At 41.7% G+C, this 26,437-nt stretch overlaps 2 protein-coding genes across 2 annotated transcripts; one reads left to right on the forward strand and one right to left on the reverse strand.

The window, feature by feature from the left end:
- Positions 1 to 305: 305 nt before the first annotated feature.
- On the forward strand, positions 306 to 13,281 carry HNRNPU (heterogeneous nuclear ribonucleoprotein U; the record flags this gene model as incomplete). The annotated part of the gene is made up of 13 exons (XM_017739935.1): positions 306 to 436; positions 561 to 634; positions 2,972 to 3,111; positions 4,696 to 4,795; positions 5,866 to 5,978; positions 6,387 to 6,650; positions 6,915 to 7,034; positions 7,658 to 7,786; positions 8,157 to 8,325; positions 8,859 to 9,098; positions 9,350 to 9,552; positions 10,643 to 10,714; positions 11,132 to 13,281. Coding segments are annotated over 13 exons (1,809 nt in total), but the record flags the coding sequence as incomplete, so codon positions are not given.
- A 9,686-nt stretch (positions 13,282 to 22,967) lies between these two features.
- On the reverse strand, positions 22,968 to 26,432 carry LOC103621156 (cytochrome c oxidase protein 20 homolog; the record flags this gene model as incomplete). Its single annotated transcript, XM_017739943.1, has 4 exons — positions 22,968 to 24,311; positions 24,770 to 24,833; positions 24,976 to 25,090; positions 26,295 to 26,432. Coding segments are annotated over 4 exons (459 nt in total), but the record flags the coding sequence as incomplete, so codon positions are not given.
- Between the last annotated feature and the right edge of the window lie 5 nt (positions 26,433 to 26,437).

The raw sequence follows: 26,437 nt of genomic DNA on the forward strand, positions 1-26,437 counted from the left end.
TCTTCTTTTTTTTTAATTTGTTCTGGTTTTTTTTCTTTTCCATGGGGATCTTAGTATTGAGGGCCGTACTGGCTGCTGCACGGCGTGTTGGCAGCTTCTGTCTGCTAAATCATTTCTGATTGGTGACAAGTTTTGAGTCTCCCGTGAAAATTCAAGATAGGGGGTTTTACCTTAGTAACATAGGAAAATTCTTATTTAAGATGTTACTGTTTATCTCATGCTGTAGCTTCTTGCAGTTTGCAAAGTTGAAACCGTCATATAGATTTTATTCCCAATTAAACTAAAATTCAAAATAATTAAAATAAATCATTGCATCTATTTCCACAGATGGTAAAACCGAACAAAAACCTGGCGAGAAGAAGAGGGGAGTGAAGAGACCACGTGAAGACCATGGCCGTGGATACTTCGAATACATTGAGGAAAACAAGTATAGCAGGTAGACAGACTTGGTGCTGGGCAGCATTTTGTGGATGAGGAGGAATAGAGTACAGGAATGTTATTTTAATCTCATGAAAATACATGTAGCTTTATTATGTTTTGTTTGGTTTTTGTTTTTTCAGGGCCAAGTCCCCTCAGCCACCCGTTGAAGAGGAAGATGAACATTTTGACGACACAGTGGTTTGTCTTGACACTTGTGAGTAAACATGCTTTCCTTTGCTCTGGAAAGATGCGGTGTTAAGGCTTTTAATCTTAATGCCACACTTTCTGAAACGGGGAGGATACATTTGTTGACTTTCGTTACCAGGTAACTTAAAGAATTAGAAAAATACTGTGTTTCCACCCGTTTTTAGTATACAGAAGGATGTATATTAGCAGTAATAAGCTTGGTTTTCCTATGAAGTCTGTAGTGATAGTTCTGTGAAGAAGTCTTAACCAAAGCACTAATCTAGTCTGGAAACTTAGGTGGCCAAGTACAGAGTGAACATAGAGCACCCTAGAGACAGCTTGAGAAAACAGCTGTCCAGCACCACTGCCCAGAAAGCTCAGGGAGTCATAGGTGGTTACAAAATACAGTTTGGGAAGTGAGCTTCCTACATAAGCTCCCCTGTTCATGTACCAAGCAGTGGAGTGTTCTGTCTCCCAATAAGTTTAACAAGAGCTGGTAAGGCCTCCTCAAAAATGACCCATTTATGCAGCGTGTGAGTGTGTGGGCTTGGGGTGGTGGCTTGTGCAAGTGGGATGGTAGAGAGAATTGGTCAGCAGAGCATAGAAATCGAGGACTACCTGCAAACAGGGTTTTTTTGAGGCAGATTATAAACATTACTATTACTGTAATGTACCATAATGGCAGAGTTGACATTTGTATTCTTGAGGGTAAGTATAAGGACTCAGTGGAACATTAGAAAACTTGATCTTGAAGTAACACTGGAACTTGTTGGATTCTTAAAGTGCCAAAAGCTTAACTTTTGGCATTTTCTGGCCTATTTGTTAGAAGTTTCAGGTGGTTTTATTCCACAAGAAATACTTTGAAATGGAAGGATGTATTAGTTTACAGCCATGTAAATTGCTGAATATGCCATCCCTGACATTTTGCTAACTAAGTCTCAAGTTTCTAGCTGCTAACCTGGTGAGTAGCTACTTCTGTGGGAGCTTTGGATTTTTCCAGTAACTGAGTAAATAGCTACTTTTCAGTATTACTGTTTCTAGTAATAATAGTACTTTCTAGTGGAAAATCTTGTTACTGGACAAACTGTGATTTAAAGTGTTGACAGACTCTTTAGAGAAAGATTCAAACATAGCTTTAAGGCTGAATTGTGTAACGAATTGGCCCTCTCTTCTGGATAGTGATCCAGACATGTAAGAGGTTTAGCCACTCCTAAGTTGCTTTTTATTACCTGTGTCTTCAAAAGAAGCTGTAACTTCAAATTCTGTTCTCATCTCCTGTTCTAAAAGTAGCCTGCAAAGGTGGGTTTCTTCTGTATGATTTTATCTGCTTTTCATGCAACAAATAAGAGTTAGCAGTACTAATGAGAAGACACTTGGATCACTAATAGTATTTTTGGAATTGGGGATGGCTGTATGCAAACAAAACATAATCTTGTGCATAGGAGTTCCCAAGTAATACAGGGCAGACTGCATTTTAGTGTATTCTGGCATCATGCAGGTTTTATACCAGAGCAGAACTCCTCACTGTTTGCTCGTTTTGCTCCTTTCTTGTAACCATCAGATAGGTTTGGAGCTGCTTCTGTGGACTCCTTGTTGTATGCTGCACCCCTTGTTAACTTTTGGCATTGTCTTTCTGAAACCTACTTGGAGATTGATTTGCAATTTCATGGTGTGCAGCTCTGAAGATGCTTGTAAAACCAAGGTTCCACTTACGTTCTTAGAGTGATAGGTGAATTCATAGTGTGTAGGTTGTGTTTCTGTGCTGAAGTAGCTTCTCTTAGCACACTCTCTTGTGCTTAGCGTATTTGCATGTACATCTGACTTAACTGCCTTTATATTAATTGGCATAATCTAATTTGACTTGCTAATTGACTATATTAACCAAAGACTATGTTCAGTACTTAAATAAAAACACTTGTGTTCATATTTACTTCTTAGCAGCCCTTAGGTCTGGGCTTGAGCTGTAAGACTACTTCAGAATCAGGTCTCTAGAAGGTACTGTGGAGAGCACAATGCAGATGGCTCTCTATTGATGGAAAGAGGTAACTGACAAAGAGGGTTCAAACAGATAAGGTGAAAGTCAGGGGTTTTTAAGCAGATGGAAAAAATAGAGGGAAATTGGGTGACAGAAGTGAAGGTGGCATCTTGAAAACTACTCATTAGTTAGCTTTTCGTAAGATTTTTGGCTGAGCTTCAGACTGCAGTTCCATCTAGACATGTTGCTTCTCTGAAAAATCCTGGGTACTTGCTGGCAGTTTGTCTTTAAAATCACCTTTGAAAGCTGGCATAATCTTCATTGCATAAAATTGGACACCTGTACTTTATTTTGTAATCAGAGTAAACAGAATGATTTTTATGTTAACAGATAACTGTGACCTGCATTTTAAAATCTCAAGAGACCGGTTTAGTGCTTCCTCTCTGACCATGGAAAGCTTTGCTTTCCTTTGGGCTGGAGGAAGAGCCTCCTATGGAGTTTCTAAAGGCAAAGTCTGCTTTGAGATGAAGGTGAGTTAAACTAATGTTTATGGGAGACTTTTGCATGCTTAAATATAATACTTACACTTGTTAGATTGTTTTGGACTTAGTTGAAACTAATTGATGTGAACAGGACTCTTAAAAGGTCTTTTCTTACAAGAAGATGGCTCAGTCTGCAAAAATGTTTCCTCTTTTATAAGAGCTTCCATTTAACAAACAAAACACAAAACCCAACCAAAAAACCAAACACAAAACACTGTATTTGTTCTGAATGTGAGACTTTTGGTCTCATTTTTTTTAATCAAGCATTGTATTTGGCATCTCATGCGTCAACACTGAAAGGATTTTTATAGTTTCTAGTCAGAAGTTTACTTGTACTTTCTGAAGACTACAGAAAGCTTGACCTTTTTTTTTCATGGGATATAAATTATCCCCACAGTCCTTTCTGGGTCTACTTAGTCTATGAGTTTGATCTGCTCTAGGCAGGGATTTGGGCTGGATGACCTCTAGAGGTACTTTCCAACATTATTAACTTGACTTGATGCATTGGATGTATTTAGCAGGTGGTTGAATTTTGAGAGCAAGAGTTCTCCTGAAGGGTAAGAAAGACAAAGAGCAATCACCCTTCTAATATACTGATTTCTCCAACTTGGTGGAAGAGGAACAAGATCACAAAACTTGAATTTATTTTTCTTACTTCTTTTTTACTTAACAGTGTTAAAGGCTTCGTTGCATATGATGGGCCTGTGTATATAAATCTGTTCTCTTCCTCTAATGATTTCAAGTTTAACTGCTACCATGAGAATTTGGTAGTGATCCCATTATCCAAGCTTTTGCATGGAGTGATTTCTGTGTCTTGATACCTATAACTTTGGAAGGCCAGTGAAGTGAAATTTATGTCACTATTTATTGTCCTGTTCGCTTTCAAATGAGTTTCACCTCAGTCACCTGACTGGAATAGTTGCAGAGGTTGATAGGATACGGATGGGTTTTTCACTTCATTTTAATAAAGTTTCTAATGACAGTTAAAAAACAAGCTGGTTGCATACACATTCCAGTGCATTTAGGTGGTTTGTTGGAGTTTCTGAGGTGTTTTTGTTTGTTGCTTTTTAAATTTTTTTTAAATCTGGTTATGTTGTTTGGAAGCTGGCAACTTGCCGAGGAAGTCTGCTTACAGTGAAAAGGGATAGTGTAATACTTTCCCTAGTCTCTAAAAACCAGGGGTTTTTAATACATTGCACATTTTCTTAGCTAAGTAATTAACTGTTAATCCCAACTTCATGGCAACTGGTTTTCTTTTATACATATATTTATTGTTCGTGATTTTAATACAGTGTCAAAAGGACTTAAGGCTTTTGACCACTGAGAGGGACTGCTATGACAAAGTGATGAAGATTTATGGTATCTTCATTGCTAATTATGGAGATAGAACTGTTTAGTCACTAGCTTGTGGTTTCATATTCTTAAATATGTTTTATTTTTACAGAAGGTGATCACTTAGACTTAGCAAAGATTTAATCAAAGCGTAAAGGTTCCAAATGTTACCTTTTGTGCTTCCATCTTGTTAGTGTATAATAAATACTGCTTACCTTTTACCGAATAATTTAAAAATAGGTTACAGAAAAGATTCCTGTTAAACACCTGTATACAAAAGACATTGACATACATGAAGTGCGAGTTGGCTGGTCACTGAACACAAGTGGAATGTTGCTTGGTAAGACTTAAGTGTTTGATTGCTTTTGTGTTAATGTGACTGAAGTTTTAAATAATTTTATTCTGAAGCAGGGGGGACAAGCTTACTGATTGTAGTCTGTGTTGTGAAAAGTGGTCTTAATTGAGTCATTCAGTGGACATGGTGTGAGAATATTACTAGGACCAAATAAAGTTATAAAGTATTCAGACCTGTAAGGGTTAGGGCCATCATTTGAGGATTAATTCTTCCAGTGATCTTGTATGGGTTGTGGAGAACATTGTTGAATACCTGAGAAGATTAATGATTTCTCCTTTTCATGTAGTGTCATAAGTAGAAAAAGGGGGGTTTCCCTTCCTTCCACTTTGAAAGGGTGGGGCATGGTATAAAAGGTACCGGTGGTAACTGCATTATCATTTTTTTGCTTGGTGGGAAAATCCTAATTTCTGAAAATAGCTGGAAAGAAGGAAGTACAACTTCATGAGATACATGGCAAATTATTATTATAATAATATTTATAACTTATATTTGACACTGAAACACATCTTTGGAGGAAATATTGGTGAGTTGGTATGTTCTGACATCAGCAACAGCTTTCTACTTAGGTTACACCTGAGTCCTTGTGTTTGACACTTGCTGTTAGCTTGTTCCTTGCAGCTTCATCTTCAGCTGTTGCATAGGCTGATTGTCTGCTAAACTCCCTTTAAAATGGGAGGGGTAAGTGCTCCTGGAGACTAACTTCAGAAAGCCTTTCTGACTACGTTACAGCAGGTATACCACTGCATAATCAGGTCTTCACAGTTTGAAAATACTGCTCATGTCTTTATCTGACAGTTCAGGTTCATTGTCAGCATGAATCTGGAACCAGCAGCATAAGGCTCTTAAACTGGGATGAGGAAACGCTGCTGTTCTATCTCAAGTGAAAGTATCAAATAGAAGAATGAGCTTGTATAGCTGGTGGGGGGCGTCATAGCTTGTTTTGGCATTAATAAAAATATTCTGAACAGCAGTTACTTAAGTAGCTGTAAGGTAATTTATGTCTAAAAGGTTAGATGGGAAAGCTGGTTTGTAATTAGTTTTAATTGTTTCTTCAGGTGAAGAAGAATTTTCTTATGGGTATTCTCTAAAAGGAATAAAGACATGCAATTGTGAGACTGAAGACTTTGGTGAGAAGTTTGATGAAAATGATGTGATTGGATGTTTTGCTGTAAGTTTTGGCTTATATTTTCTTTTGAGGGGAAAACATCTTTGAATTTAGACTGCTTTGATGTTAGAAGCAGTAAAGCAAATATATAAAATCATGGGAGCAAGACAGGTTGTTTAACATAGGCAGGCAGTACAACCAGCAGCTATTACTAACAGTGACTGCTGGCAACATGATTTCATATTCATGCATAAATGTCTTTAAAGCCTTTTAACGAAAAATCAGATCTTGAACAAGATGATCACTGACAGTGACTCATTAGAAGAGAAAATTGGCTTTAGTTCCTTTATGAAATAACAGTGTTACTGAAGTTGAGTGAACATAGCCTGTATAGAGAAGTGACTAATTAACTGTGAGTTAATAATAAAGTGAGTTAATTTTATCCAAAATAATGCTTTGTCTGTAAAACAGAATTTTGATGGTGATGAAGTGGAACTCTCATATTCCAAGAATGGACAAGAGCTTGGTGTTGCATTCAAAATAAGCAAGGAAGTTCTTGATGGGCGTCCCCTCTTTCCACATGTTCTCTGCCATAACTGTGCGGTTGAGTTTAACTTTGGTCAGAAGGAGGAACCTTACTTCCCTGTACCTGAAGAGTATACCTTCATCCAGAAGGTCCCCCTGGAGGATAGGGTCCGAGGACCAAAGGGGCCCGAGCAAAAGAAAGATTGTGAGGTAAGTTTCTTCTGATCATCTCAAAAGTTGTTGAAATAGATGGATGGAAGTGGTAGAGTTAAGCAGACTATTACACCTCACTCCTGACATTTTTGTTTGGGAGCTTTAATATTTAGTGTCTCATGACCTGTTCACTACCATTACCTTCCCCACCCCCAACACCCCCACATCTCCTCTCAGTATCCACTAGGCTTGCTGGGCTAAGTTGTGTATTAAAGAAAATCTTTGAACTGGTATCTCAGATACAGAACTTTTTTGTCATAGGTGGTGATGATGATTGGCTTGCCTGGAGCTGGCAAGACAACATGGGTTACCAAACATGCAGCAGCAAATCCTGGGAAATACAACATTCTTGGGACAAATACTATTATGGACAAAATGATGGTAAGTGATAAGACATTTTATTTTGTGATATATTAAAAAATCCATGGTCCTTGGCTGCCATGGGATTCTTTTGTATTGAAGAAACTGGCTACTTGTTAGATAGTGACCATTCTTGTTGAAGAAAAGACTGGATGTGGCACTTAGTGCCCGTGGTCTGCTTGACAAGGTGGTGTTAGGTCATAGGTTGGACTCAGTGATCCCAAAGGTCTATTTCCAACCTAATGATTCTGTGTAAAGATTTTATTACCTTGCTGAGCTGGTAATTCACACATGGCAGGATTCTGAAGCTTTTTGTGGTAATATGTAAGAAATAGTCAGCTGTTGTTGGCTATTGAATGTATTTCTATTTCTCTATACATCACTGTTCTCAGAACAGAGCATTTAGCTGGAATTAGTATTGTGATGAGTATACCTTGAACTGAACAGTACCATTTCTCATGGAGCCTTTGTTTATAAGTCTCTTATGTTCTATGGAGGCTTGAGAATTTCAAATTACGAGTTTGCAGCAGCTGTGGCCTTGAATTGAACAACGATTGAAGTGTGGTGGAAAACATTTAGCAAAGAAAAGTGTCAGCCACGTGTGTCAGGACTACAGTCACTAACTGTGGGAAATCTCTCCATAGGTTGCAGGTTTTAAGCGTCAGATGGCAGACACTGGAAAGCTTAACACACTGTTGCAGAGAGCTCCACAGTGTCTTGGAAAGTTCATTGAGATTGCAGCTCGTAAGAAGCGGAATTTCATTTTGGATCAGGTAGAAGCTTCAATGAAAAACGGTTACAGAAATTTGTTATAGGTTGTACTGTAGTAATTAATTGGGATTAAAGTTATAATATAATAGCAGTTGTTTCAGTTACTGACTTACTACTCATTCAGGGGACACAAAGTTGAGATATTACTACAAATGCTTGTCTGAACTTCTCTAGATTTATGGGATGTGGGAGGAATAGTGTTTTAACACGTGGATATGAGCTCGTAACTTTGCATTATGCAGCATCTTTATGTCCAGTTATTTGTAAACTTCATTGCAAGCTCTTGTAGAGGTGAAGTCTATACACCATAAGTTGACTTCCTTAACTCTTACAATGACAGCTACGTGTAGTAAGTTACTGCATTTTTTTCAGACAAATGTGTCTGCAGCTGCGCAGAGGAGAAAAATGTGCCTGTTTGCAGGCTTCCAGCGCAAAGCAGTTGTTGTTTGCCCTAAAGATGAAGACTACAAGCAAAGAACACAAAAGAAGGCAGAGGTGGAGGGAAAAGATCTTCCAGAGCATGCAGTTCTCAAAATGAAAGGCATGGAACATAATCCTATACTGTGTTTTAGGATGCTGAGTATCTGTTTAAAGGATTAAGTAAACGTGAAGTCTAAAAAATCACTTTATCTTAAACAGTTGTACTTATACAAAACTGGAAGACTATTGTAACTTGGTAGGATAACACTATATTGTGTTCCCTCTGCTGCAGTCCTTAACACTACTCAGTTATGGTGATATGCTTCATGCAGATGCACAAAGCTGTCTTGGCATAAAGTGCCCTATATAAGTGACATATTTGGCAGAAACTGGTGTTCTGAGTGGAGGCTTATAAAAGAAAAAAAAAGATAGGCAGAATGTTTTCAAGGTTTGGAACAGTACTGGCAACTCCATGAAGACCTGTTTATTTCCTTTGTCACTGTTACATTTCCTAAATGCTCAAATTATGTAATTTTGTCCCTATGCCGAGGGGATGGAGAGGGTGGGAGGAAGAATGGGAGAAAGGTGGTTAAATTGCAGCTTTGATTGTAGCTGAATGTAGATGCTGAATACTCAGTGTTTTTGCAATTATAGGGAACTTCACACTGCCAGAGGTAGCAGAATGTTTTGATGAAATAATCTATGTAGAGTTGCAAAAAGAGGAAGCTCAGAAGCTTTTGGAACAGTATAAAGAAGAAAGTAAGAAAGCTCTTCCGCCAGAAAAGAAACAGAACACTGGCTCAAAGAAGAACAAGAAGAGCAATAAAAATCAATTTAATAGGGGTCAGAGAGGACGTGGAGGATTCAACATGCGGGGCAACTTCAGAGGAGGAGGTGAGCCTAGAAATAAGTCTGTGACTTCTGGAGGTTGCTGCTGCTGGGGAAAAAGGTTGTAGTACTTGCATTGCAATTATTATGTAGTGGGAACCTTGATCTCAATTTCAGTAAATTTAACATTTTGGTGCATAGTTAATTGTCCAGCTTGAGTGAGAGGATTGTCAAAACCTTGGATTGCACTTTTCATCTTTGTGTAGGAAATACGTGAGACCTAACAATTACTTGATTGAGTAACTCTCTCCCTGCAGTCCCTGGCAATCGTGGTGGATACAACAGGAGGGGAGGCAACATGCCTCAGCGAGGCGGTGGAGGTGGCGGTGGTGGCGGTGGCAGCAGCGGAGCAATTGGCTACCCGTATCCTCGCGGCCCTGTCTTTCCAAGCAGAGGTGGCTACTCAAACAGAGGAAACTATAACAGAGGTGGAATGCCCAACAGGGGAAACTACAACCAGGTGATGCTTTGAGGGGGGACTGACTAATTGAACTACAGTGCTTTGGAAGATGATGTTTGATAGCTCTGGTGCCTGTGAACAGTCACAAACTTGGTTGTGGTGCTACACTGATGCCATGCCGCAAGGCCTTTCTGGTTTAGTGCATGTGCCCAGGGCTCTGAATGTTGTGTGACAGGTGCTGATGGGGGCGTTTCATGCTAGGGCTGTACCTCTGTCCTGTTAAAAATGAAGATTTTTAGTGCATGTGTATGAAGGCTTGTGTTGGGTTTTTTGTGTTATTTCTTCCCCTTCCCCAATAGTAGTAACTGTTGTTTGGCCTTAGGGTCCAAGTGCATCTTTATCAAACATTTAGGGAACTTTCTGAAAATAGCTCTGCACAGAGTCTTTGTTTTGGTGTCTAGTATCAAACACAACTAGTAAAGACACACTAGCCTAGATCTTACCTGGTGAAATATTGGTGGAAGTATTGGAAAACAAAATTGGGATTGCTGAAGAGCCAGCAGATGGAGCCCAAGCCAGTAAACATGGCTCAGGTTTGCCTAATACTGGCAAACAGGGAAAAAGCAACATTTTATCTACTTGTATCAATGTCCCTTTGTTGTACTGTAACTTCTTTTTGAAGTTTTGTGGGCTAGCTCTTCTATTTTCAGTTGTGTGACCCATATCCTTTTGTCTGATCAGATAACATATCCTTGTAGCAACTACAGCCTTTCCTAACTAAAAATAGACAAGCTCTTGTATTTTTAGTTGTCCTGGTGCATTTAGCAGCTGGAAATAGGGTGAGTCAAAACTGGATTAGCCAGCTTTCCAGACCAGGCAACAAGAGTTTGAGCTGGTTTATTAATTCTGAGGTTCTTGCCCCATGCTTAAAAAGCAGTTGCTTAGAGGGGAAGGAGGAGGCTTTTGGTATTCTAACGTTTTTCAGGGAGGGATTTTTTGGTGGTGTGTTTTTCTTTTAACCTGGGGCTGATACCTTGTTTTAAAGCTTCTATATGGTGTGTGATACTTTGGTGGTAACAAAGATTGGTATTAGGCCTCTTGTGGAAAATGCATATAGCTGAAGTACTTAAAAACTGTTGTCCTCTTGCAGAACTTCAGAGGAAGGGGAAATAATCGTGGCTACAAAAACCAATCTCAGGGCTACAACCAGTGGCAGCAGGGTGTAAGTAGTCCCAGCTTTACATTTTTACTGATTGTTAACTTGAATGTTGCAAAATGCTGACTAGAACAATTAGATGCATAATCAAAACTGCATAGCAAAGTCTTGTAATGCTAGGTAAATCACTATAAATAGCTTCCTGTGCAAAACTTAAGCTGGCTTGATGGTCTTGATATATCAAATACCAGCTGTGGCTTAATGTTCTTAATGGTATGTAGCACTTGGCTTCACATTACTGCTGTGAAGTGAACTCTTAACTGCCTTCATTTGTTCAGGAACTTGCTTCTATTGGAGAGGACTTTAATCTTCTCAAGTTCCAAGGGAACTAAATGTTTGTTAAATGCTTTTTTTTCCCCAAGTAAGAAACTTAACCATTATGTGATTGCAGGTTAAAACTAACTATTTATTAATCTATTGCAGCAATTCTGGGGTCAGAAGCCATGGAGTCAGCATTATCACCAAGGATATTATTGAATACCCAAATAAATGAACTGATACATATTTCTCCAAAACCTTCACAAGAAGTCGACTGTTTTCTTTAGTAGGCTAACTTTTTAAACATTCCACAAGAGGAAGTGCCTGCGGGTTCCTTTTTTAGAAGCTTTGTGGGTTGATTTTTTTCTTTTCTTTTTTTGTACATTTTTAATTGCAGTTTTAAAGTGATTCGTAAGAGAACCTCAGCATTGTGCACGATAAGAGAATGTGTCAGTATTTCAGGGTTCTACATTTTATCTGTAAAATGTGACTTTTTTTTTACCACAACAAAAGTAAAACGTTGCTTTGTACCTGGTGTCTTTTTATTAAAGAATTTTCTCCTTTTTCCCCATCCCCCAATTTCTAAGAAACAGTCGTGAGTCATGTCACAATACAATAGAAATGTTAGCAACCAGATTCGTATGGAGGCATCTTAGTAGCCCTCAAATACCATGAGATTATGTAAAGCTCCCTATTACACTCCATCCTCTCTATGAAGCTCTTGGGTGGGGAGGGGAGGAGGGGGAGGCAAAAGTTTCTGGCAATAACTAGGACTTTTTTGTAACATTTGGAACTCAATAAGATGTTGGGGGCAAAGAGGAAACCTGGGGCTAGATAGTGATGGTGGAGTGTATGTAGAAGCTCTTAAAGTTGTAAAACTCGGTTGCTTTATTTGTGGAGGCTCAAACTTGTGAAGGTACAACACCATAATTTTTTTTCCATTTGTTCTGCATTTTGATTCTGAAAAGAAGCTGGCTTTGCCCATTTCTTATTAAACAAAACTTGTTGTAAATCCAGTTGTCTAATGGGATCTATATGAAGTTAGCTGTGTGTCTGTATAACTCCCCACAAAATACTGTATACCTAGTGTGCTTGTAGTAGTTACTCCACCATTTTGTAAGCTAATGAAACTGTGAGTCACCCATTTTATATCTTAATTTTTAATCATGTCAATTCTCAAATGGGTGTATCTCCTTAGCCTGCTGATTCCTTTTCTCTTTAAAGAAAGTGGGTGGAGAAGTTTAACTCTAGACGTTTGTTTGCAATAAAATAAATTCATTTTACTCTTGTTTGGGATTGTCGCCATCAAGGTCTAAAATCCCGTTAATGCTATAAAGAGGGAAGAGAATGTATGAAAGCGACGATGTTGGACAGTTTTAAACTCATTACTGTACATGCTGAAATACTTGTGTTTCTTTAAAAAAACTGGTGGTTGCTCTGTTAGAAATCTATCACGTGTATAATTCACAGTTTAACATGGTTATATGTATAGGGCAAAAGCCTTTGAGTTGCGCTTGCATCATGTAAATCCACTTAAACCTCTTCATTGTAAAATAGACATTAGGGAAGGAGTCAGGGAAGGAATTGGGACAAGGGTGTAGGACAGGAGGAAGGGTTGCCATGGAGTTTAACAGAGAGCTTCAATTTGTTTTAACTGCTATTTTGTTCAGCTTTATGCTTCTGTAAAATTGTAGTGGCAATGTTAGCTGCTAACTTGCATTTTAATGCCTAAGACAGGGAGAAGATGTACCCATTGTAAGTGGGACATGGGGTACACGTGTGAGAATGTCTCACTGCTGCCATTGGGGCCCTGGGCTGTGCTGGCAGAGTCCCCGTGGCAGTGTATGGACTAGCAGAGGCTTCCTGGCAGCAGCATAGAGCTAGAGTCGTGTGCTGTGCTTGAAACTTTTCTCCAGTGTTAGTCAATTTCTAGTAGACTTCAGAAGTAAAGATAAACTTGTGTTTCTCTTCTAGCCTTTATAGCAGATGCCATTGCATATTGACATTAAACATTAACAGCACCACCTCCTTGTTAATAGTGCTTTAAGTCATCCCTTTACTTTGAATGAGAAAAATGTAAATTGTCTTTAAAGAAACACTATTTAATGAACTTCGGGGAATTGAAACCCAAATCTGTTTTGCTGAAATGGAGTTTTCTTTAGACTTGCAAAAAAAAATTTAGTGTAATTAAAGTCCATTTCCCTTCTACCCTCTTCACGAGAACTAACACTTTGTATGGAGTGCTGATCCTTTGCTTATTTTGGTACTCTATAAAATGATTTAGTCTTAAACTAAAATATAAGAGCCTACACTTACTATGTGGTTGTAAAGCCTGTATTTCAATTCAGAAGTCTGGGACGTTTTGTTTTCAGTTCTTCATTGTATGGTGTTTAAAAAAAAAACCACAGCCACACGTGAAGCGCTTCAACTCTCACTCAAAAAGGAGTATCTTGTTTCTATTAACAACACTCCGACAAAAGCTGTTTTGGTAAGTTCAGCACTATCTGAGGAACAGAATTCAAAAAGCTTCAGCACATGCACTACGGGGACACGTGTAGCTCAGAGAGGGGGTGGAAACGTCCAAGTACGTCCCGCTCATGATTTGTCACAGTTGAGTGGAGAGCAGCACTTGCATGGAGCCGTGTATTCAGCCTGGGTCTGCCCACACAGACTCACTCTCAACGTAGCTCAATATTCCTAGAGAAGGGATTTATTTTGCCACGTGAAAATGGCTTTTATAGAGAAGCAGTTACCTAGAGCGCCGCTAATACTAAAGAAACCACAGTTTGCATTTGAAAAGGAAAAAATGAAACTTGGCTGGTGGCTACAGAAAGGTGAGGAGGGCACAGCTGTGCACTGCCAAAATGAGAGGGCTGAGCCATCTGTCACGTTCAGTGATTCCTCGCAGCTTACAAGGGCTTGTTTACATGCAGAAAAGTACCTGGATTAGAGCAGCTGTGCTGCTGGTGGCGGTGGCACGGATAGTGGCATACAACACTGGGGTTTGGGTTCATGTATTTGGGTGCTTCTCCTTTTGGACGGCAAACTGGGTTTGGTCTTCTAACTGAGGTGGGTTTTTTTCCAAATAGAGAAACCTGGACAGCCTTGAGCTTGTCTCTGTGGCAGTCGGACCATGGCACACGCTGCCTGTGCAGCTGTCGGCAGCGGTGCCGGTGCTGCTGGTGGCACTCTCCTTGCAGCCCTGTCTGATGAAGCTGCTGCCATCTCTCATCTAAGAGCACATCGGGCTGTGGCCGCCCCACCGTGCCTGAGGGGGCTGTGCACGCTCAGCTGCAGGCTCAAGGCAGGGCTGTGCTGGGTGTCCCGGGAGGAAGCGCCCATTTAACAACCAAACAAACTCCAGTTGTATTTCTGCCTTTGCTAGTAACAGTCGCTAGGATACACACTGTGTACAGGGAGGTGCTTCCCCGACACGCCACGGCCTTGGCAAGGGGCTGTGTCCTGCGGGAAAGGACTTTGTAAACAGACTCAGCTGTGGGACATCAGGGGAAGGCTTTGGTTCTGGGGTGGCTTATGGAATCCCTGTCGCCGAACCCGGCTCTGCTGCCAGGAGCTGGCCCTTCCAGCGTGCTGCACTGCTTCCTGTGCTGCACCGGGAGTACTCGGCAGTGCTGCCACCTTTGTGTAGGAGCTCAGTGGAAGTGGCACCTGTACACGAGTTCCTTTCAGTGCCTGCTGCAGGACAGCTCAGCAGCGAAGACATTTTTAGACGTTGTGCCCACTTTTTCTGATAGTGGAATGAATTAAATCAGTCTTCTGGTAATGCCATGTGCAGTCCAAGCCACTTGTATTAAAAGAAAAATTCTTACTCATGGTGTAAGCCACTGATTTTTTTTTCTTGCAACACTCCAAGCAATGCTTTTAATAGAAATAGGTGATGAAGTATTCTTTTAAGATTAGGAAGTTTCCTTGTTCATGACCTTTTGAAAAGCTAGGCCAGTGCTTCCTAACAGGGCAGCCTCAGACTAAGCCACAAGAAATCAAACTCAGTTAACAGAGACATGAAATACTTCGACACTTCCGCAGATGTTTAACTGCTGGGGGATGGGCTCTCCCAAGCAAAGAAGTGTACACATGTATTTGTGAACTAGCAAGGGAGGAGTAAGTACAGCTGGAGACAACTTGGCCCAAAGCACTGTGGAGGATGGGGAAAGCTCCAGGATGTCAGCAAAAGCTGCTATGGGGAAACGCCAAAGACCAGCTTTGTAACTCGCTGTGTAACAGACCAGCTGCGGTGAAGTTAGAGCAGCGCCTCTCTCACGCACATCCTCATCCCAGGCAAAGCACTCCGTGCAGGCAGAGGGGGGAAGGAGGCCTTATCTTAAAACAACGGCAGATTAGTGGTTAGTTTTGTGCACTTCTCTGCTTTGCAAGGCACCAGCCATCTCCTCCAGCACAGAAGGCCTCTCCAGAGCCAGCCTTTGCAGGCTACTGGCTGAAATCAGGACTTGGCCAGCAATTACTCTGGATGCAATTCTTGCCTTAGTTTGTCTTTCCGCCAGTACTGGGAGTGGCTGAAGATTCAGCAATGAATTGGTTGCTATGCAAACTTAGTTGTAGCTTAAAAAGATGCTTAGTGCTTAACATGTTGTCAACATCAATAGCAAAAAACAACGGCAAGTGTAAAAAACTTAGAAATGCAATTACTCATGTGGGTGACTTGATAGGTGTTACTTTAGAGCAACTTTTTGTTACCTCTTCTGCTTTCGTAGACAATCTTTGATCTGCAGAGTACTTTTGGTCCTAGAAGTTACCAAAATCAAAACTATGGGTAAGACAACTCAGTTTTTCCCTCAAACCTTTTCATGCTCAAAAACTATTTACAACTTGGTAGCCTAGGGCAGATTCAATTTGCACTAATGATGGGGGGATCTGCTGGCTGGTTGGCATAAAAGGATTTAAAGGGTACTTGTTCTCCCAGTGTTAATTCTCCCATAGCTAGGATCAGATGGCTGCTTACTAGGACACCTCCGATAACTCCTGTGGCATATAAATGCAAGGATGTGTCCTCTAGTCTGAGCGTGGCCTTTGTTTATGTCACATCAGCCTGTAACAAGTCTTCTGCCACTCTGTGCTCTGGAGGTTTTCCTCCAGGAATCAACAAAGATCTGTTTGCCTTAGACATGGGGAGTTCTGAAATGGTGCTAGATGCCCAAGACAATTGCTAAATAAAAAGGCCCAGAATAGTACTGAAGATCTCCCTGGACATAAATACACACTTAAAGTACCAGTGATTGTTTACAAGGTGGGAGATGCACGAAAGGTCTGATTCTCTCTTTCTCATGTAACTTACTCATTAACAAGATAGAGCTGTATTCGGGCTCTGCTCAACTCTCAGCTTTGTGGGGCTGTTGAGAAAGTAGGTAAGATAAGCCTTGTATTATAAAAGGACTTTTGTCTTTGCAGTTAAGAAAGTAGTGAGAGATGGGGGAAAGGAAATGAGTAAGTCTCGAAGGAGGTATTTACTGTAATATCTTTTTCTGAAAGCAGTGACACTTGGGGTTTGCTCACATCATGCTGAGAAACAAGACTCAGTGAAGTTGAGCTAGCACAGGCAAGTCCCCATGCAGCTCCACATGCAGGTTGTGAGCAGCAGAGCTGTGTACCCAAAGCATGGCACCTCCACACTGCGCATACTTTGTCTTCCCTGCTATGTGCTCCCTGCTGCTGCCAGAGCACCTGGGATGCTGTGGGGCCTCCGGCCCAGCCTGGGAGCACTGCATTGGAGGGAACAATTCCTGAAGGCAAAACAGGATGCTCTTGTGTGAGTCAGGTTGTCCTCTGCGTGGTACTGGGATTTTCCTGCCTTGGGTTTTGCAGATTCTGTGTTTCTCTGTAGGCTGCAGAATCACAGAGATTTGCTTCTGGACATGGAGTTCATCCTCCCACTTGCAGCAGGACTGGCACTTGTGCTCAGGTCAGCTGGGGGCTTTGTCTAGATGACGCCTGAAAACCTGCAAGGGTGGAAATTACACGACCTCTTTGGGCCACCCAGTGCACTGCCCTCAGAGTAAAACAGGCCTGTCCTGCTGCCTGGCCTGGAGCTCCCAAGCTTGAGTTTGTGGCCATTGCCCCAGCCACGTCTCCTGCGGCTATCAGGAGGTGTTTGGCTCCATCTTTATAACTGTCCTGCAGATAATATTGGGCTCTTATTAGTTCACCCCACAGACTAAATCCAGCTCCTTCCACTGTCTTTCCAGAGGGCAGGCCTTGAGTTCTGTGGACACCTTAGGAGCCCATCACTGGAGTCTACAGTTTTTCAACATCCTTGAGCAAGAAGCCCAAAGCTGGACAGCAATATTAGATGCACTGCTCAGCAGTGTCAGTACTGGTGGCTAAGTGCATCCCTTCATTCGTTGGCCACATACTTCCTGATGGAGCCCAGACAGCAGTTTGACTTATTGGTCTCCTGGCCTACATTCAATTTGGCAGCCACTCTTAAGTCCTATCCTCTTCAGCAGGGCTGCTACTCAGCTAGCTGCTTCCCAGCCTCTAGTGGACACCCCCTTAGGCAAGCAGCTAACCCTATAAAACAACAACAACAAGAATAAAAAAATCTAGTCTATTAAATTGTTAAATAGTGAGACAAGCACCTCAAAAAGAAACATTAGTTGTACATCTGTGTAAATTGAATGTCTTGTGTGTTCCCCCTGTCTAATCTGAGAGACCTTGGAGAAAGCAGCTGTGATAGTACAGTAAGAACTATTTCAGTACTTAAGGATCAGTGAACACAACATTTAAATGTCACAATCTGGGCATTTGGATTCCAGACCTAGGATATTCCTTCAATAACACCTTTTGCATGAACTTGCCTGCCTCTTTTTTACAAGGAGAAGTATCTCCTGTGTGGAGCGGGGGCCACCAAGCATCACACCAGCTGCCAAAGCTCGAGATGACTGGCTGGTTCCCATATGTGGCTGCAACTGGAGCTGCTTCCTCCAAAGGAAAGGAGGGGGAAGCAATCACTGTGATCCAGCGCTCCAGTCCGCAGGGCTGCACGCTGAGCCCAGCCCTGCTTGGCACTGGGCAAACTCCACAGTCTGCTTGGTGGTGGAGAAGGTGGTGGAGGCTGGGAGACACTTCCTGAAAATCAGCATCTCCCCAGTGGCTGCTGGACAATCTTGGGAGGGGGCTGCTGCTGCTTCAGCAGCTGCATTGGCGCAGCCCCGGGTTATTTATGTGCCTCCAGAGCCTGGCAGGGAGCCAGTCCTTTTTTATTTTTTCCTTTAAGGAAAGACCCGCAGAAGGGAAATGAGAAACTCCAACTGTTTCTTTCAGCAGATCCTCGTGCAGACAATGAAGAAAAGTTTTCAGGAAAGATCTTGCTTTTATAGGTACTTACTGCCTTGAAAGGTCCATTATTTAGCAAGTACAAGTATCCTTCTCTAGTTCCAGAACAAACCAGGAAAGATTACACTGCTGAAAGCAACTGAAGGGGTGGTGGGGGAAGGGAGGGAGTGCATGGGCTCCTCCTTCAATGGTGGCTGCATTCCAATTAGTGTGGATCCCACAGGAGGCCACCAGTAGATGGACAGTGCTGCTGCTGTATCAGTATCTAAACCCCTCTGAATTTTGTCTGGTTTGCTGCCATACCAGGACTGTGTGACTTCATACAGAGCTGTGGTTTGTGGCATCTCACAGCATTCCTGAAGCGTGGCTACACGTGTCTGTCCACACAGCCTTCTATGGGGGCATCCCTCGCTCTGCTGGAACTGGGCAGTGCTCCGAGGGAGCGGCTTCCTGGCCATCTGCTAGGTGGCCACTCCGTGACCCACTTAGGTGCTCTCAAGATAAGTCTCTTGGAGAATGCAGGTGTGAGTGACAGAGATGTACAGACTGAGGTATGGTGTCCTCAGAAGAAGGATGAATGGTGATGGAGACATTTCTGAGTAGAAATTAATGCTGACTGGATTTCAGGAAAGAGAGGACTGTTGTGCTTGTTAGTGGGGGTAGGAAGCCCTCTACAGTACTGGTTCAAGAGGACTTTATGAGCTTTAGGAAGAAAAGCCTGAGCTCTTTTTATCCATCTGGGAGTCTCAATAGGCAGTAACTGAAGAATATGACACTGGGATACTATCAGACCTAAAAAACCGAGTCAAACAAGTTCTGTCATGGCCTCCCAGTGCTGCCTCAGGATAGCCCTCAAGGGCTTTACATATTGGATGAAAGTATTATAAGCACAGCATGTAACAATCACTGGTAGCTCCAGATTTCTTCGGGGGGTCTGAATAGGGTATCCTCCCCTGTATTTTGAGGAACAGGCTGCTAGAAATTTTTTTTGCTCTGTATTTGTTCTGCGAAGGACTCCTGCAACAGCCATTTGTGGTAATGTATCAGCCCAGTAATAAACCTGTTACTGGCTTTTCATCTTCAGAGATATTGCCACTATCTCAGCCAGAGCCTGAACAGAGTTTCCTGAAAGGGAGGGGTATTAGCTTCCCTTTAACTGCTTAAGTAACATAACAAGAGCAATGGGCAGGTGGGCTGTGTGCGTCTCTCATCCTGTTTCCACAGCATCTGTGCAGTGTCACAGTGACGAGATGGCAGAGAAGGATCTCTCACTGTGGCCACCTGGCAAAGGTAAAAGTGGTAAGAACTCTTGACCTGGATGACAGAAAGCATGAGTATCAGCCAGAGTTGTAAAGCTTGCAAGTGAACTCCAAAGACCTGCCATGCATGTATATGCAGGATTGAAGGCCAAGATGTGTCATGGATAAAAGCACACTGAGAGCACCAGAGTTATCACAAGCCATTTGCCATCAATAGGAGAGGTGAGGATCTGTTGTCTAGGGAGAAAACTCACACTGGCTGAGAGCACACCTGCTGCTCTTTGTTACAGCATTTGACAAAACAAAGAAAGAGTTAAAAAAATATGCAAAGCATGTGCTTCCTTCTCTCCAGAGCAGAAGGGGGAATCTTTGTTTCTGTTAAATAGATCACCACAATATAGGCTGGGTGTTTCTGGAGCTGTGGCCAGGCTAAAGAGAAAGATTCCTGCAGTGGTAATTGTCCACTCCCATGGTAAATTTTAGGTACTGCCAGAGGGCTCCTGGCACGTTCAGGGGAGTTGAGGGTTTTGACGCAGTCTTGCTCATGATGACAGAAGCTGGCAGGATTAAAATAGCCTCAGAACAAACTGCTCTTAATCTTGAAAACAAGCAGACATAAGGAGGCTGTGACCTATTCCCGCAGGAACAGGCAGACCCTGCTGGATGGCTCTCAGGCAAACTATGAACTCCAGCAGAAAAAAACCAAAAGGGTGTGTGAAAAAGAGGGGACCTACCCTTAATCAGGGTGCTGATAGCCATGAACAAAAGTCTGTTTTCCTCAAACTGTCTCATCCAAGGTTCTACGTTTCATTAGTCTGCTCCTTCACCACCATTTGAAGGTTTAGCAGCTGTACATGCTTAATGTAATATTTTCATTTTAAGTGTAAGAAAGTTACCTGTTCCAAGGCCTTGAGTCACATTGACTAAAACTCAGTTCCACTTCTGATACTGAATTAGTTCTTGGTTCTTCACTTAGTAGGAAAAAAAAAAAAAAAAAATCAAAGGATCATCTTTTTGAGCACCTGAATACACTGTAAAACTTTGATCAGTTTTCCACAGCAAGAACAACGTATTTGTTTTGAAAGTTAAACGGAGCAAGCAAACAACTTTCATGGGTAACCACCGAGCTCTTGAGCTAAATGTCTGGATAGGAACAAGAGAAGTACGGAATTAGTCTACTAAGCTGAAGAAAATCTGTCGCTTGAGAGCTCATTACAGCTGAATTCACACAGTACTTCACTGTTACCTGGGTTGCTTATACCAGAAATAACAAATGTACCTCCTCCAGACACAAATAAAAAAACCCTACCAAAAGCCAGGCTCAATGACAGGAGATGACCTTTCCCTTGCAGCACTCAAGGACTTGGAGTGGGCGGTGACACACAAAGACTCTGGAAGCCTGCAAAATGCAGCGGGGGCCAACATCTCTCAAAAATCTCTGCTTGGGTAAAGAGGTAAATTACAAGTTTGGGATGGCAGCTGTCACCTTCAGAAAAGTTCCTGGCTTTTGAGCCTGTTGCACCTGTCAATGGCTGAAGCAGGACACTTGCTCCAGTGAGAGACACCCAAGAGCAGAGGCCACCTGATCACACACAGCTCTGGAATGGGGCTGGCAATTAACCTTCGATCTCCACGTTTCAGCCTGGTGCCTCCACAGCGACTTCCCTTCCTGAAGGACCGGGAGGGCACACCTTGCACACGTGGCCTCTGGCTGCTGCTGGAGTCCCAAGTGAGCGCTCCTGCCGGAGGAGGCTGCAAATGCCTTTTCCCAGAGTATCGCTACTGCAGGCAACAGGAAGAGAAAGGTGTGGAGGAGCAGTGGGGCCATAAACCCATCTCTTTATTTTGCTGGTGGTTTAGGTTACTTTAAGGAAGGATTTTACTAACTTCACAGATAAAAACTATTGGTTTATCAGTCACCTTTCAGTGACAGTAACTGTCGGTAAAATAAACACAGTTTTAACAACTTTACAGTTTCGAGTTGCTATGTTTCATACTCTCCCTTTTTATGGTTTATTCTGAGGGGGCTGAAAAACAAACATCTTCAAAATTACTATTTCTCTTTCTTCCTAGTAACTGTCTGGTAAGATTTAATTTAAGCTAGCAAAGCAAAAACTATCATGTCTGTCATTAGCTGCAATACTGTAAGATTTCAAGTCTGATAATAAAATACAGAGGTGTGCTACATGTTTCCACCAATGATTTAAGACAGATAAATAGGGATACAGTTCAGTAATTTTATAACATAGTTATGTCATTGTTTTCAAATGTTAGAATTACTTAAGTTACTGCAATTTTTATTTTCTTGACAATGTATCCTAATTTATGACAACTAATAGCTTTGAGATTTTTTGTTTTATATTGTCCCTCACCCTTTAATTGGGGTAACCCATCAGTCACTTTCAATTCACTCTCCATAGCTGGCACGGAAGCAGCTGGAGCCAGCACTTCAAGGAATTATGCCAGACTTTTTCCCCCGCATGTCTGATCATGAGCATTCTTCCCTCTGCTGTTGCTGGCCTCCCCTTTCACACTGAGTCCCGCTCACAGCTTCCCTGTCTTATATCCCCACCCTGCGCTATTCGGCAAAGGCCTCGACTTCCAGTCAGCTCAATTCCACCGCAAGTTTTAGAAAACACTGAAGCTCAAATGTGCTGGCCAGGCTGCCTGCACATTGCCTCTTCCTCAGTTTTTCTGTGAACATCTGGCACGCTCATTTTACACTCTGCATGGCGAAGAAGAAACATTAGATGGGTTATCTACGCAATGCAGCTACATCTAGCATTTCACAGTTATGCTAAAACTGTAGTTAAGCTGCTATTGGGCTAATATCCTTAAATGCAGTAACTTAAACCAACACCAATTAACACCAGAGAGGATTTAATGCTGCAGTTTACCCCAGATTTTCTTGATTTACACAGTATCATAAAGCTGGTTCTACTCTCTTACCAGTCACAGTATTTCCGTGTTTTGAAGGATGCCATTATGCACATGCTAACTTCTTTCCCATCAGCACAAAACACCATTCTCTCCTCTCTCTACAACTGCTCTTTCCCAAAGAGTAAATTTTCATCAGTGTGCTTTTGTTGCCTAAACCCCCCAGCTGACCTATGACCTTGCAGCCAAAAGACCCCCTGCTTAGGCTGCACTTTCTTTTCTTAGGTCAGATAGGAAAGAACTCAACCATGTATTAAAGCAGGAGCTTGTTAAGACCAGCTTCATGGCTCACTCCATTTCCCACTGCTGCTCCAAGGGCTTTAGGAAGCAATACCTCCCACCCCCAGGGGAAGGACCCTCCCGTCCCCTTGGCCCCCCACCCAACACAGGACCAGGGAAAACATTTTTCTCTTCTGAATTAGATACCAATTAACTTGTTTCCTCCAGAAGAAACAGGAGGAATAGAGGGGGAAAAGGAATTAAGAGTATATAGGTTTGTTTTCTTCTTGTAAGAGGCTAATCCATAGAAGGTAAAAGTTCAATTTTCTCTAAATAGCACGCTTGTTTAGTGCTCTCAAGTATATTTCCAAATAAATAAGTAGAGCAATACTGCTATTTACATCTGGATTCCCAAACCTCCCTGCACCAATGGGAGTTACTAACAGATCACAAACTCTCTCAGACTAAGTACAAGGTGGGGGAAAAGGACTATTTCAGCCTGGTGAAATGCCTTTAGACCAGAAAGTGCTTACAGCATAATACATCATAAATCATTATATGAAAAAATAAAAACATTGTGTCACTCCTGCAGACAGAAGCAAGCAAGGACTATGATGTCATCACTCATCTTTTTACCGACATGCTGTTAGACCCAACACTGTATTTCCAAATAAGATGGTTTCCTTGAAATTATGTAGTGATATTTCTTTTAACTGAAAAACGCACAGTGAAATAGTTAAGTAGAACATGCCCTTTAAAGAAAAAACAAAAGAACAAACTACTGACCATTGCTACTTACAAAGAATGTAAATTATTATTCCACAAATTGTAGGGAAGTGTCTTAAATAGCAAGATTTTTAATGAGGTAAAAAATTATTTACTTACATAGTTTAGACTGCTCTGAAGTGTGATTTTATTCTTAGTGTCAGACAGAACAAAGATGGAAAGTCTGCAGCTTCACAGTGTATGCAAGTTATCTGGTTATCTTGCAGCTGAAATCTTATAAAGGCTGCTGGTATCACCCATCTTGCACATGCAAAGCCTTCTACTGTTTAAATATTCCTGTTTCACAAACAGCACTGAAGGATACATTTACTCAACAGCTGATGAAAATATTTTCGTGTATTTAAATGAGATGTAATTACAACTTTGCTAAAACAAACCACACTCTGTTTATAATGGAAGTTAAAGCAGTCCCAAATCACTGTTGTTAATCCTCTGAGACCCTGCAAGAGAACACATCAGCTCCCAGATATTTGACAGGACGTCATTCCCAAATGTGTGCAGTCACATACATACATGAAACAAAGCAAGGCTTGTACAGACTTAACAGATTCACTGTGAATTTCCTGCTCAGATTTGCTAGGAAAACCATGATTTACCAGTTTTAGACACCTCACAGGCTTACAGTGTAGACTCACATTTTTGGACCACCTTTTCCCGAAGATGTATTAAACCACAACTCCTCCAGAGCAGCCTATGAATCACTTCTTTCACTGCCAGTTTGTTCCTTTTCTGGGTCAAGGTAACTGCCTTCAAACAGAATTCTGTTTCTCATTCCTTCTTTAAGCATTCTTTGCCGGATCCTTTGCTGGGCCAAGTTGTACCTGCAGTAAGACCTAGAGGAGGGGTTGAAAAGAAAACATGATTCCCAGCTTTATATGAGTGGCAGTATCAAAACAGAGTCATTCAGTCAGATGAAAAGTTGCAACCACAACTGATAATGCTAGTAAAATTCAGCATGCTCCCTTTGGAATTAGGACACAAGGGTGGGGAAAGCGAAGGAAAAAAGAATTAAGATAAATGGAAATGACTGGGGGGATTGTTCACTTAGGATTCAAAAAACAATAGCAAGTATTTTAAAGAAATATATAAATATTCAAACACATTGAAATGTTTTCCTTTAAAAAAGGTAAGTATTTTGGGGAGAAGGAAAAGGACACTTTGCTAGACACATTTTTAAAATGCAGTTTCAAAAACGACGTGAAACACTGTTTCTGAAAACTGAAACACGGGGATCATGTTGTACAATTCAGCCAACACAGGCCTGTGAAAATGGAAGAAGCATTTTACATACCAGTATCCTAACATTGTGCAAATAAAGCCACCAACTGCAACATCACAAGATCTTCTAACTCTACCTGAAAGAAAAACAAAAATCTTCTGAAAAGTTAGAGAAAACAACTTGTATGACTCCCCACTATTAATACCACCTACCAGCAAACAGATGTTATTTTTTTCTTGTAAATAAATATGTAAAACCCAAAAGGAGTAAGTACTTACTAGTTGCTAAAAAATGTCCAAGACCCATAACTAAAGACCCCAGGGAGCCATAGAGCACTGATTCTCGTGCACATGGGACATTTTTAACATCAAGAAATCCCAGGAGTTTAAATGACTGTAAGACAAAAAAGAAAAAAAACATAAATTTCAAAAATCACTTTTGTAGAAGTTTGTGATGCCAACTCCATTGTAAAACTGACTTGTTATCTTAGTAGTCAAATACAACCAGTTGAGGACTTACTGCCTCCAGGGTTACAGCTGACCAAAAGTGAACAGGCACAGATATATCAGGGATGTTTTTGGAAGAGTTAACTATTAATTTACATAACACAAAACCGTTGATCCATCCTTTCTACTGAATATTAATACTTCATTTTTTACCTTTGCATTCCCCAAAATTAAGGAAGGGAGAAGACCCTTAAGAATCCAGGATTTTTGTTACAACAAACAAGGAAGATTACAATCAACTATGCAGTTAGTCATGCCATGTAATTTTAGTACCTGAAACAGCAAATGTGCTTGAAAAAAGTTACTGGAGAATGAGCACGTAGTAGAGAACCTTATACTGAACAAAAACATTTATAAACCTGTAATTTATAACCTAACCCTATGTCTAGGCAGGGGCTGGGCACACGGGTCAGGGTCAAGGCAGCCGCCCCGCAGTAACACCTGCACATTGCTCTGCTATCAATCCTTTGCTCAGGGACGGTGTGAGAACACGTTTCGTTCTATTGTGCTTAAATCATTAGAGCATGAAGAACCATGTGTACAACTGCATCTAAATTCATCAAAGGTGATTGTTTTATGTTGTTGTGAAGGTATTCCACTTGGCCAAAGCAGATTTTGAAGACAGAGTACTACAGAACTCAACTGCTTGTGTAGGGCTGACAACCGTGAGAGGAGCCATTGTGTCACTCTGGTAATGGGGATGGCAAGCATGGAAATCCCCATCGTTAGTTTTATCCGTATTTCCTAGGGTCAGCCATCAGCTGTCCCTGTGTACCAGACAGAAAGGATGTGGTCTATGTTGGTCGTATCTCCTAATTAGTAATTTCGAGTGCTCTCACGTGGAAGAAGTCACTTGATATGTTGCTGTTGTTGGCTAAGAAGGTATCGCTGCTACATCCATGCAGCGTGATGCATCCTTTTAAAATAGCATCTCACCTGTTGCCACACTGGGCATCATTTGTTATGTCTCTGACCCCTGCTGACCACCGGCCTCACGAACCCTCCCAGTCTCACCACGGTGTTTCGCCCACCAAGAGAAAGTCCCACGGAGGGGCCCGGGGGAACACAAACACAGCCCCCGCCCCACCCACCTGGCCCTGCAGAGCCTCAGTTCTGCCGCGGGCTTCCGTGCATTGTTCCCTAATTATTTCCTCGGGGAGTGAAACAGCCGGGCGGGGAGGGACGGCCACTGCTGCTCTGCAATGACCTCCCGTGTCCCCACCGCGGGGCCGCC

Source organism: Corvus brachyrhynchos, unplaced genomic scaffold, assembly GCF_000691975.1.
Source record: "Corvus brachyrhynchos isolate BGI_N302 unplaced genomic scaffold, ASM69197v1 scaffold31, whole genome shotgun sequence".
Lineage (NCBI taxonomy): Eukaryota > Metazoa > Chordata > Aves > Passeriformes > Corvidae > Corvus > Corvus brachyrhynchos.